This window comes from Coenobita brevimanus, chromosome 8 (assembly GCF_032717465.1).
Source record: "Coenobita brevimanus isolate Jiangsu-jjx chromosome 8, ASM3271746v2, whole genome shotgun sequence".
Classification (NCBI taxonomy): Eukaryota; Metazoa; Arthropoda; class Malacostraca; order Decapoda; family Coenobitidae; genus Coenobita; species Coenobita brevimanus.
Window position 1 is genome coordinate 44684303 of NC_136961.1, and position 12245 is coordinate 44696547.

Sequence of the window (12245 nt, forward strand, 5' to 3'; positions counted from 1 at the left end):
ACAGACAGGTAGACAGGTGGACAAAAGAAGACAAAATTGACAGGTAGACAAACGAAGACAAACAGATAGGTAAACAGGTGGACAAAAGAAGACAAAATTGACAGATAGACAGGTGGACAAAGGGAGACAAAATTGACAGGTAGACAGGAGGACAAAAGAAGAAATAGACACCTAGACAAAAGACAAATAGACAGGTGGACAAAAGAAGACAAAATTGACAGGTAGACAGGTGGACAAAGGAAGACAAACAGACACGTAAACAAAAGACAAATAGACAGGCAGACAGGTAGACAAAAGAAGACCAAATTGACAGGTAAATGAGGGGAATAATTAGGTGCACTTTCACTTCCACTGCATTTCAATCACAATGACTTGCTAGGATCTGGAGGCAAGACACTGGATTCGTCTTCTGGTTAGTGTGGGGGCTAGTCTTACTGTTTTCTTATTTTTCTTTTTCTCCTTAATCACCTTCTTACTCTTACTCTCTTTATTTTTCTTCTTCTTAATCACCTTCTTACTCTTAGTCTCTTTATTTTTCTTCTCCTTAATCACCTTCTTTTTCTTACTCTTCCAAGTCTTCTTATCAATTTATTCATTTACTTATCTATAAGGAGGGCAAAGGAATAGGCGGGATGGGCTGGAATTATGGATAGGGGTGAAGAGTAAAAAGAATATCACACAAAAATGGATCCTTTAGAATTAATGGCTTGAATGATAGTTCCAAACGTCTTCAAACAAGCTGCTCTTAAAACGAAGCAGACAATAACAAAAGCAGCGCATGCGTGTGAGGGAGAAAGGGAGGAAGGGGAAAGGGGGGAGGGTGGTGGTGATGAAAGGCAGGGAGCGAAGGAATTATAGAGAAGCATGAGAGGAGTGAGTGTCGAGGGGAGAGTCATCCAACAACACAAACTCTGTATTATTCACAAGCATGGTGGTGGGGGAGAGAGAGAGAGAGAGAGAGAGAGAGAGAGAGAGAGAGAGAGAGAGAGAGAGCAAATGAGTAAATATGGGGTGATTACCGGGAAGGGGAGCTAATGGTGGGGAAGAAACTTGGCAAATGGGCGACGTGCAGATGAGAGAGAGAGGGTGAGAGAGGAAGTGTGTGTGTGTGTGTGTGTGTGTGTGTGTGTGTGTGTGTGTGTGTGTGTGTGTGTGTGTGTGTGTGTGTGTGTGTGTGTGTGTGTGTGTGTGTGTGTGTGATAGCATAACATAACCCTTTCATTATACACACCCTCTTTTTCATCCTTTTGTTACTGGCGTGTGTGTGGGTTGTTATTTTGTACACCCCTACGCGCTTGTTTCTCTCCACCCCTCACTCTCGCCCTCATTCCCTCCCCCCTTATACTCCCTCACCCCCCACACTCCCCCACTCTTACCCTCACTTACTCTCACCTTTCTCACTCCTGTTTCCACTTCCCCTTCCACTCGAACTCAACACAGTCTTCGTTTCATTCCCCTACTTCTCTCACGCCGACTCTCAACCACACTTACATTTCCATTCCCACTCTCACTTACAGTCACTCCTAGCCTACTTCCACTCCCACAACTACTTTCCTACTGACTGCCCTTCAATATCTCTCCGTCAACGGGTTACATCCCACTTTCACTCTCCTCTCCTCTCAGCTCTCCATTCTCTCTCATTCACTTTACTAATTCACTGTCTTTCATTCTCTTCATCCTTGCTCACTCACTTCACTAATTCACCCTCTAGTTCACGCTCTTCATCTCTCTCACTTAACTTAGTCACTCACTCACGTCCCTCATTCTCACTTCCTCACTCTCATCGTTCACGCTTAATTTCGCTTGTCTGCCCCACGTCAATCCAACCCTGATCCTCCTTCTTCTAATTCTATCCCTTCGCTTAGAAACGGCAGACAGGGGTAGGGGGGGGGGACGGCAGGATAGACACAGGCACAAATAATTGAAAAAATAGTGCTATACTCTTTTCACTCTAACTTGGCCCAGATTTTCGTCCATTTGCAGCTTATTTCACACAGCGTAGTGGAAAAGACAATACTACAGCTCCACATTATTTCCATGGCACTTCTTCGTGACTAGCATCATAGTCTATTGCTAATCTATTGTTACAACTGAGAATTTAAGATGGAGAGATATCAATTTTAGGCTACCTTAGCGTAAAACAGGTCTTCTTCTTCTCCTCCTCCTTCTTCCTCCTCCTCTTCTTCTTCTTCTTCTTCTTCCTCCTCCTCCGTCTCCTCCTCCTCTTCATTTTCTTCTTCTCCCCAACATTTACATCCCCTCCCCCCCCTCCCTCCCCCCTCATCTCTATGCTAGTGTAATCAGCCTCTCACGTTCACCTAGCTTCCCCCCATCTCTCTCTCCCTCTCTCTCTCTCTCTCTGCATCCAAGAGCTTTCCTTACCTCTTACACTTAGTCAGGAAGCTCTATAATATCCTCCTCTTACACTCCTCTTCCTCTTACTCACCTCCTTAGCGCGGATTTCCACCCACCATTACTGAACTGCAGCATCTCTCTCTCTCTCTCTCTCACACACACACACACACACACACACACACACACACACACACACACACACACACACACACACACGCACGCAACCCTCCAACCTACCTCAACCTGTATTTTATCTTTCTGCCTTTCGATTTCTCCACCTTCCTTTCACCACCACCCCTCCCTATCTCCACCTTTTCCTCCCCCCCTCCCTCACTCTCTCCCCACCAACCCTAACCACCCTCTCTCCCTCAGGCGCGAACGACCGTAAGAAGAAGAAGGCAAGAACGACCTTCACCGGGCGACAGATTTTCGAGTTGGAGCGACAGTTTGAGGTCAAGAAATATCTGTCGTCTTCAGAGAGGGCAGAGATGGCCAAACTCCTCAATGTTACAGAGACGCAGGTGAGTCGATAGTGTGTTTGGGGCCTCCGTGTGTGTCTCTGGCTCTGTCTCTCTCTCTGTCTCTGCATCTCTTTGTTTCTGTCTGTCTCTGTCCTCCTCTCTATCGTCTCTGTCTTCCTCTCTGTCTCTGTGTCTGTCTCTGTCTCTGTCTGTCAAAGCTGCTCAATGTTACAGAGACGCAGGTGGGTCAAGAGTGTGTTTGGGGCCTCTATGAGAATGTCTCTGTATCTCTTTGTCTCTGTCTGTCTCTATCTTCCTCTCTGTCTCTCTGTGTCTGTCTCTGTCTCTGTCTGTCAAAGCTCCTCTATGTTACAGAGACGCAGGTGGGTCAAGAGTGTGTTTGGGGCCTCTGTGTGTCTGTCTGTATCTCTTTGTCTCTGTCTGTCTCTCTATCTCTCAAAGCTGCTCAATATTACAAAGACACAGGTAAGCGGGGTGTGTTGGGGTTTTCTATGTGGAGAGAGAGAGAGAGAGAGAGAGATACAATACAGGTTTAATGGGGTTCTTAACAGGCCAATATAAACACTAGTGGCAGCCTTACCTCTCTCTCTCTCTCTCTCTCTCTCTCCCTCTCTCTCTCCTGATAATCTTCCATTTCTATTCCCCCTAATTTTCATCCTTATCAATTCCTCCTCCACCTCCTCCTCCTCCTCCTCCTCCTCCTCCTCCTCTCCTCCTCCTCCTCCTCCCCACGCCTCCCGTCTATCTCTGCTTCCTTCTCTACCTTCTTATCATATACTGTATATTCCATCCTTACCTCTCCCCTCTCCTCCCTCCACTTTCCTCTTCCCCTCCCCTCTCCCCTCCCATTCCCTTCTTCTCCCCCATCTCCTTTCCCCTCACCCTCATTTTTTCTCTCTCTCTCTTGCCCCTCTCACCGCCTCCTTTCTCCCCTCTCTTTCCCCTTTCTTTCTAACCTTCTCTCTCCCCTTCCCTCCTAACCTCTTTCTTTCTTACCTTCCCTCTCATCTCCCCTCCCACTCCCCCTTCCCTCTTCTCCCCTTTCGTCCCTCCCCTCTCCTCCCCTCTCACTCCCTCTCCCTTTCCCTTCCCTCCTCTCCCCCTCCCCTTCCCTTTCTCCCCCTCCCCGCTCCGCTAAATCAAAGGACATTCCGCCCCCACCGTCCTTACAGCTGAATTAATGGTCGAGATAAAGTCACTGGAGAGGACGCAAGAGGGGAGGGGAGGGAGGAGAGAGGGAGAGAGGAAGAGGAGTGGGAGAGAAGGAGAAGAGGAGAGGGAAAGTGGAGGAGGAGAGAAAAAGAATAGAAGTGGGGGAGAAGGAGAAGAGGTGAGGAATGGAGATAGAGAAGAGAAGATGGAGACACGAAGAGGAGTGGGAGAAATGGAGAAGAGGAAGAGAAGAAAGAGGAAGAGAAGAGGAGAGGGAAACAGGAAGAAGATTGGGAGAGATGGAGCAAAGGAGAGAGAATGAGAAAGAGAGAGGAAAAAGAGGGGAGGAATATGGGAAGAAGAGTGGAAGAGATGGAGAAGAGAGGGAGAGAAGGAGAAGGGGGAGAAGAGGGGGAGACTGACAGGGAGATAGAGGGGAGGGGAAAGGAGAGAGAGGAGGAAGGGAGAGAAGAAAAGGGGAGAGAGATGGAGAGGAGAGAGGAGGGGGGATTAACAAGAGAGGGACATTAAGAGATGGGAGAGGAAGGGGAGGAGAAGGAAAGGAACGGGAGAAAGGGGGGATATGGAGAGGGAAGGAGGGGGAGAGAGAGAGATGAAGAGAAGGAGAGTGAAGGAGAGAAAGGGAAGGAGAGAGGGGGATCGAGGGGAGGGGGGATGAGGAAAGGAAAAGAAGAGAATAGGAGAGACTGAGGGAGGAAGGAGACAGGCAGAGGGACGCGAGGGAGAGAGGGAGATAAACAGGAGGAGAGGAAATGGTGGAAACAGAAAATACGTGAGAGAGGAAGAAAAGAAGAGGGATATCAAGGAGACTGTGTGTAGAGAGGAAGAGAGGAGAGGAGACTGAGAGATGCAGAGGAGAAGGAAGGAGAGAGAGAGGAAGAGGAGGGGGAGGGGGAGGAGAGAAGGAGACAAAAGAGGAGGAGAGACTGAGAGATGGATAAGAGAAGGAAGGAGGGAGAGGGATAGGGGAGAGGAGGGTAAGTAGAGGGGGATAGGAGGGACAGGGAGGGAGCAGGGGTAATGACTCACTCAATTACGAGAGATAATGGAGAGGGGGAGGGAGGAGAAGGGAAGGGAGGGGAGGGAAGAAAGCAAGAGAGGAGGAAGAAAATGGGAGGAAATGAGGAAGACAGGAATGAAGAATGAAGGACAGAGGAAGAGAAGAGAAGAAAAAAGGCAAAATAAAATGAAAGGAGGAAAGAAGTGAATGAGGAGAGAGAGAGAGAGAGAGAGAGAGAGAGAGAGAGAGAGCGTCTTTGGAGGACGAAGGATGTTCCAGATCTCGTTTACATACCCCGCTTTTAGTCCTCTCTCTCTCTCTCTCTCTCTCTCTCTCTCTCTCTCTCTCTTTCAGATAAACCTTCCTCTTGCACTTCCCTCTCTTTCTCCTCTTTGCTTCTTTGTCTCTTTCGTTCCTTATCAGTTTCCTCCACTCCTTCCTCAACGCCCCTACCTCTCCTTCTCTTCCTCCTAGCCTGTCTCTCTCTTCTCTCCTTCTATCTCCCCTCGCTCCCTCCCTCCCTCCTTCTATCTCCCCTCGCTCCCTCCCTCCCTCCTTCTATCTCCCCTCGCTCCTTCTCTCCCTCCCTCCTTCTCATATCCTCTCGTCTAACAAACCTCTTTATCTCTCCCAGCCTCCTCCTTTCTTCCTCTTTCCTCTTCCCCTCCCCTTCCTCTCCTACTCAGTCTCTCCTATATCTTCCCTCCCTTTCCCTACCTATTCCATCCTCTCCATCCCTCCTTCCTCCCTCCTCTCTCACTCCCTCTACTCTCCAGTCTCTTCTTCATATATCTCCTTTGTCAACAACTATCTTACTTCTCTCAGCATCTTTCCTTCCATCCGTCCTTCCTCTGCCCCCTCCTCTCTCCTTCCTTACCTTCTCTCCCCCTACTTCCCTCCCTGTCCCTCCCTCTGTTCCTCAGTCTCTCCTTCACACATCATCCTCGTCAACAACCAGCTTTACCTCCTCAGCATCTTCTTCCTCCATCCGTCCTTCCTCTTTTCTCTCCCCTCCCTCCCTCTCTCCCCTCCCTTCTCTCCTCCCTCCCTCGCTCCATTCCTCCTTCTCACATCGTCCCCGCCAACAAGCCGACTTTACGAGAGCAGCGATTACCTGGATTTATCTGTCGTAGCCCAAACTCCGGGATTATGTCTTACGAGGTGCCGCCAGCTGCTCAGGGGCGGGTGCTGGGGTCTAGGAGGGGGCTAGGGGAGGGTGTGGGGGGCGTAGGAGGGGAGGGGAGGGGGTTGAGGGGAGATAAAAGAGGAGATGGAAGCGCTGTGGATGGTCTGGCGAGGTGAGGACAAAGGAGGTTGAGGTGTGTGTGTGTGTGTGTGTGTGTGTGTGTGTGTGTGTGTGTGTGTGTGTGTGTGTGTGTGTGTGTGTGTGTGTGAGAGAGAGAGAGAGAGAGAGAGAGAGAGAGAGAGTAGGTAGCGGCCACAAAGATCATAAGCTCTACAGAATGACCACTAACACTCCTATGTCTGACCCCTTGTGCCGCGGGGGGGGGGGGGGAGTGAGAGGGAAGGGGGGAGAAGGAAGTAGGTGTAGGGGTCTGGGGGAGAGAAAGTTAAGGAGGGAAGCAGGGAGTAGGAGAGATGAGGGAGGGGAGAAGGAGTGAGGGAAAGAAGGGGAGGAGAGGTCAGGGGTGAGTGAGGGGAGTACTGGGGTGAGCAGAGGTCATGAAGGCAGGAGGTGATGAGGGGAAAGGGAAGGGGTGATGGAGAAGGTATGAAGAGGGGAAAGAAGGGGAGAGACATTACAGGAAGGGGGAAATGGGTGTTTTGATAAGTGTGAGGGGAAGGGACGTCAGGAGGGAGGGGAAGGGAGGAGGAGGAAGGGGAGATGAAAAGTAGGAAGGGAAAAGTGGAAAGATTGGCAGAGACAGGAGAGGAAAGGAGTGAGAAAGAGCAGGAAGGGGAGAGGAGGGGAAAGAGGAGGAGGGAAGGGAGAGATAGGAATGAGGGGGAGGGAGGAAGGAGTGAGAGGAAGCAGAGAAGAACGAGGTGTAAAAAGAGAGAGAGAGAGAGAGAGAGAGAGAGAGAGAGAGAGAGAGAGAGAGGCCATAAAGCGAGCGGTACAGTAGGGGATCACGCCAGAACTCAGGCCAACACTAACATGGATTGCTGGGGAGGGGGAGGGGAAGGGGAGGGGAGAGGAAAGTGGGAAGGAGAGGGGAGAGAGGGGAGTGGAAAGAGAACAGAGGAGAGCAGGGAGGGCGTGAGGAGAGAGAAAGGAGAGGGGAGAGGAGAGGGAAATGGGGAGTGGAGTGAGGGAAGAGAATGGAGTGGGGAGGAGAGTGAGGGAAGGGCGTGGGGGTGATGAGGGGAGAGAGAGGGGAGTGGGAGAGAGAGGGGGGTGGGAAGGGGTAAAGGTAGGGGGTGAAGAGGAACAGAAAAAGAAGGAAGGGTGCAAGAGGTGAGGGGAAAAGAGAGGAGTGATGGAAAGAGAGGGAGGAGAAGAGAGGAGAAGAGAGGAGAGGAGAGAGGAGGTAGTGAGGGAAAGAGAAGGAAGGAGTGAAAGGGAAGAGACAGGGAAGAGGATTAACAAAAAAGAGAGGAAAGGAGGGAAGAAGAAGCAGAGCGAGTGAAGGAAGGAGTGAGGAGACAGAGAAATAAAAATGCTGAAAGGGAAAAGGTAAGGGAAAGAGAGAGGGGAGAAAGCAGGGACTGGAACAGAGAGGGAGAGCGAGAGAGGGGAAAGAGACGCCAAGTGAGGAAGAGGGAAGAAGGATAAGCAAGGCGAGTGAGGGGAGGGAGCGAGGAGGGGAGCGAGGAGGGGAGAAGAAGGTGGATCGTTGAAGCTATGTAGACTTTATGAAGTTGTGAGGAGAATTAGGGGCAGTAAAGGATTGTGAGAGGAGAGGGGAGAGAGAGTGAGAGGGGAGAGAGAATGAGAGAGCGAGGGAAGTGAAAGAGATGAGGGAAGTGATGAGTGGTTATGGAGGTGTGAGGGGAAGGGGAAATGAAAGGTGATGAAAGGACATGTAAATAATTTGAGTCTATCTTATTTTAACATAGCCAAACTTAACCCGTTTCAGTGTAGTCTACCTTAATATAACCTAGCCTACCTTGACCTAGCCTAACCTAACTTAACCTAGCCTACTTAACCTAACAAAGGGATAAATGTTCGCTTTCCATTCCACTTTCCTCCCTGACGCACCGTATCAAAGAACCATCATCTGCGGGCACACAAACCAAGTCTCTCTCTCTCTCTCTCTCTCTCTCTCTCTCTCTCTCTCTCTCTCAGCAAGGAGGGGAAAGTAACAGGCATACAGAGGTGAGGTATATATTAGCCAAACACTCGTCCCCACCTACATACAAAGATACACAGAACTTACAATGTGCATCCAGTAACCTCTCGTGTATTAAGGTCAGAGGAAGGGGCGAGTGTGATCCTAATAAAAGAATTGGATAGCAAAGCAAAAGAGGTTCCAGTCTTCTCGCTACGACTTCTAACAGACAGGAAACGAAGGGAAGATAGAGGCTGCATTTTGAGATATGAAGAAAGAGAAGAGAGGGGAAGAGATTGAATTTTAAAAGCCTAAGAGAGAGTTGGTGAGAGGTGTTGAGTGATAAAGGATGGTAGGATGGGGTAGGGTGCAAAATGGAGAGAGGGAGGGTGTAAAAAGGAAGAGAAAGAGAGAGCACAAACGGAGGGAGGGAGAGAAGCTCAGAGTAAAGAAATGGAGAAGGAGATTGCAGGGTGAGGGTAATAAGAGGGAGGGAGGGTAAAGGGTACAGGAGGGGGTGCGAATAGGAAAGGGTGAGGGAGGAAAGAAAGGGAGTGGGAAAGGGTGATGGAGAGGGAAAGGAGAAGGGGAGGGAGACTGAATGAGAAGAGGGTAAAGAATGAATCAGGAAGAAAGGGGAAAGGGAGAAAACGAAGTAAGAGGGAGATGGGGAAAGGGTTAAAAAAAAAAAAGTGGGAAAAGGGAGGGAAGGGACGGTGAAGCAGGTGGGAGGGGGGGGGGAGGGAGTGTAGGTAAAAGTAGGGAGGGGGAAAGGGGGGCATGGAGGGGGGGAAAGGAATGGGTGGGGGTGGGTGGGAAGGGTGGAACAGCAGGGGTCCTCTGTACACCTGTCACCACCACCTGTCACCTGCACCCAGCAACAATAACAAGCAAAGACGGGGTGGGGGTGGGGTGGGTGGGGGTGGGTATAAGGGTATGTGGTACAAGGGAGGTGGGAGTAAGGATGTGGTGTGGTTTGACGTGGGTGGGGTAGTGTGGGTATGTGGTAATTTGGCTGTGGTTGGGTTTGGGTATGTGGTAGTGTGGATGGGTTTGTGGAGGCGTGTGTAGATGTGGGTGTGGTAGTGTAGGTATATGATGGGGCGGATGCAGTGGGTGTGGGACTGTGAGTGTAAGGTGTAAGAAGCTGTGTGGTGGAGCCTGGCTGTGGGTTTGTCATAATGTAAGTGAGTGTAACTATAATAGGTAACTAGATGCGTGACACGTTTGGTGAGTGTGAATGAATGGCAGGGTGAGTGTGAATTATTTTTTTATTCATTTGTGGCTCCTTCCTTCACTGTCATTGTAAAAAGAAATGTATACAGATGAGGTGTGGCTGGAATAGAACATGTGGTGGTGTGGCTGTGGTTGGGGCTGAGGATGTGGTAGTGTGGTTGAGCATGGGTGAATGTGGTGAGCTGTGAGGCATGGCTGTGAATATGTGATGGTGTGAGTGTGTTTCCAGGATGTGGGAACTGGAGCCGTGTCTCTGCCTGGAAGCTAAGTAGTGTGATTAAGGGTTGCATTCTAAGTGGCTCTGGATGTCTCGTTGCACCTCTTCCTTAGCGATTTATCCTGCATGTAGCGCCTCAGTATCATTATGCATGTTACTAATACTATGTGCACAAGAAAACGATACAAATACCACTAAAGAAAATGCTACCTGTGTTCTATGCAAAATAAATCGCTAATAAATGATATTACGATGCCTCCTATACCATTATTACACAAACCCTGGTGTGGATGTAGTTCTAGTTGAAAGTTTATACCCTTGAATCAGGTGACATCTTTTCCGGTACTCTTTTCACTCTAACTTGGCCAAAATGTTCGTCTTTTTGCAGCTTATTTCACGATCCTCTGTGGCTATAGTACATAATAAGAAACGTCCCCGGTGTGAAAGGGTTAAGATTACTGAAGTACTGGAGGGGTTAGGATTACTGAAGTACTGAAGGGGTTAAGATTACTGAAGTACTGAAGGGGTTAAGGTTACTGAAGTACTGAAGGGGTTAACAGGTTCTTGGATGTGCCCTAACCTTCCACAATTATTTACACAAACTGGATCCTCTCCGCCTCCACATTCCTACTCCACCCACTGCTTCCACCCGTATCCTGCACCCCTACTCCACTCCTACCCTGCACCACGACTCCACCCTCTAACTCCACCCTACTCCACCCTCTAACTCCACCCCTACCAAGCATCCCTTAAACCACTTTGATCCCATCCATAATCTACCCTAACTCCACTTCTGCTCCACCCTGCTCCACCCTCTAACTCCACCCTTTAACTCCACCCCTACTCCACTCCTACTCCACCCCAACCCTAAACCCCAACTCCACCCCACTCCCTCCGCTACGGGTGACAAAATACTTCACAACCTCACGAGCGAATATTTAAGAGAATAATACAGCGAAACAAAAGGATTACTGACTAGAACTACGTAATTGCCACTGAGACTATGGACTGTATTTAGGGAGATCGGCGCTTCGTAACTCCTCTTCCTTAGCGATTTAGTCTGTATGATATCCTGAAAATCTCACGTGTGTTATAGTGTTTTAATATCGACATGACTTAATCAGTAACATACAGGAGGATAGTGAAGTGTAAAGTGAAGAATAAATCGCTAAGGAAGAGGTGCTAGGAAGCCTTTTACGCCAATCGGAATACGACCCACCTCGTCCCTTAGCCCCGCCCACCCTGCCCTCACCTGCCCCGACGCCCCGCCCTTTCCCCCGCCCCAGACTCCGCCCCCGCCGCGAGTAATTATAACCGTGCTGAAGGTAAACAAAATCATCACTCCCTCTGCCGCTACACTCCCTTTGATACCCGACACCTAAATCCGTATTCACAAAAGTTCTTAAAGTTCTTGACATATTCTTACAATGACCTGCTCTCCGTGTTAGTTGCCTGGTGTCTCAAATTAGTTCGTTTTATCGTATTTCTTTATCGTTCATTCTTGCTTGAAGTGTTTGGTTGAATTAGTGCGTTAGGATAAATTCATAAACAGATCATCTTTTACGTAAGCTGAGCTACAGAAGTTTTATAAATGCTACACCTGTCACTCTTATAGCCCTTACCTGCCCTTTCCTCCCCTCCCCTGCCCTTCCCTTCCCTTCTCCCCATCACATCTCCCTTCCACACACCTCTCTCTCCTCCACTTCCACTCCGGCATATCTATTCACCTCCTTTCAATCATCTCTCTCATCACCAACTTTCTCACCTCCATCATTTTCATCCCCAACTCCCCCTTGTCCCTCATCTCTCTCATCCTCAACACCCTCTTCTCCATCACCTTATCCCATCATCTCCAACTCCCTCTTCTCCCTCATCTCCATCTTCCTCATCTCCCTCTCCCACGTATGCCTCATCTCCATCACCTCAGCCACTCTACATTCCTCTTACTCTACCTCATCACTCAACTCCTCTCAGGCTCCTATGACACAACCACCTGAATTAAATCGCTTGGGGAGAGCCGGATTACAGAGCTAGAGTTGATCCGACCATGTGAGGGCAAACTAATAAAGGTAAACTAATAAAAAGGATATTAATGTACAATACCACTACCTCGCAAAGGGAATAATTGCTCACTCATTCTGTCACTTACTGGGTCACTCACTCACTCACTCGCAAAGCGGAACAAACTCTTACTTGTTTTACCGCCCACTTAATCTCTCTCAATCGTCCACGCATTCACTCACCCCCCCCTCACACACACACTTACTGACTCACTCCCTCACACACACACACACACACACACACACACACGCGCATCCACAAAAATACCCACCCACACACCCACTCACTCACACATCCACAGACACACCTTCACCACTCACTCACCCTCCCACTCACTCACACACTCACTCACTCACTCTCTCCTGCCACTCCACAGTCACTCAGTCTCCTCCTCCTGGTTCAAATTACCACTTCATTAGTCACTATTAGTTTACGCCTTCAGACCCCTCTCTCTCTCTCTCTCTCTCTCTCTCTCTGACATTCCAGAG

General features: G+C 49.3%; 1 protein-coding gene across 1 annotated transcript in view; it reads left to right on the forward strand.

Annotated features, from left to right (window-relative positions):
• LOC145407836 (uncharacterized) overlaps positions 1 to 12245 on the forward strand; it is a 113658-nt gene that overhangs the window by 47842 nt on the left and 53571 nt on the right. The window contains exons 4-5 of the mRNA XM_080278695.1: positions 1032 to 1037; positions 2728 to 2876. Coding sequence (XP_080134821.1) covers positions 1032 to 1037; positions 2728 to 2876 — 155 coding nt within the window. The remainder of the gene's footprint in view (positions 1 to 1031; positions 1038 to 2727; positions 2877 to 12245) is intronic.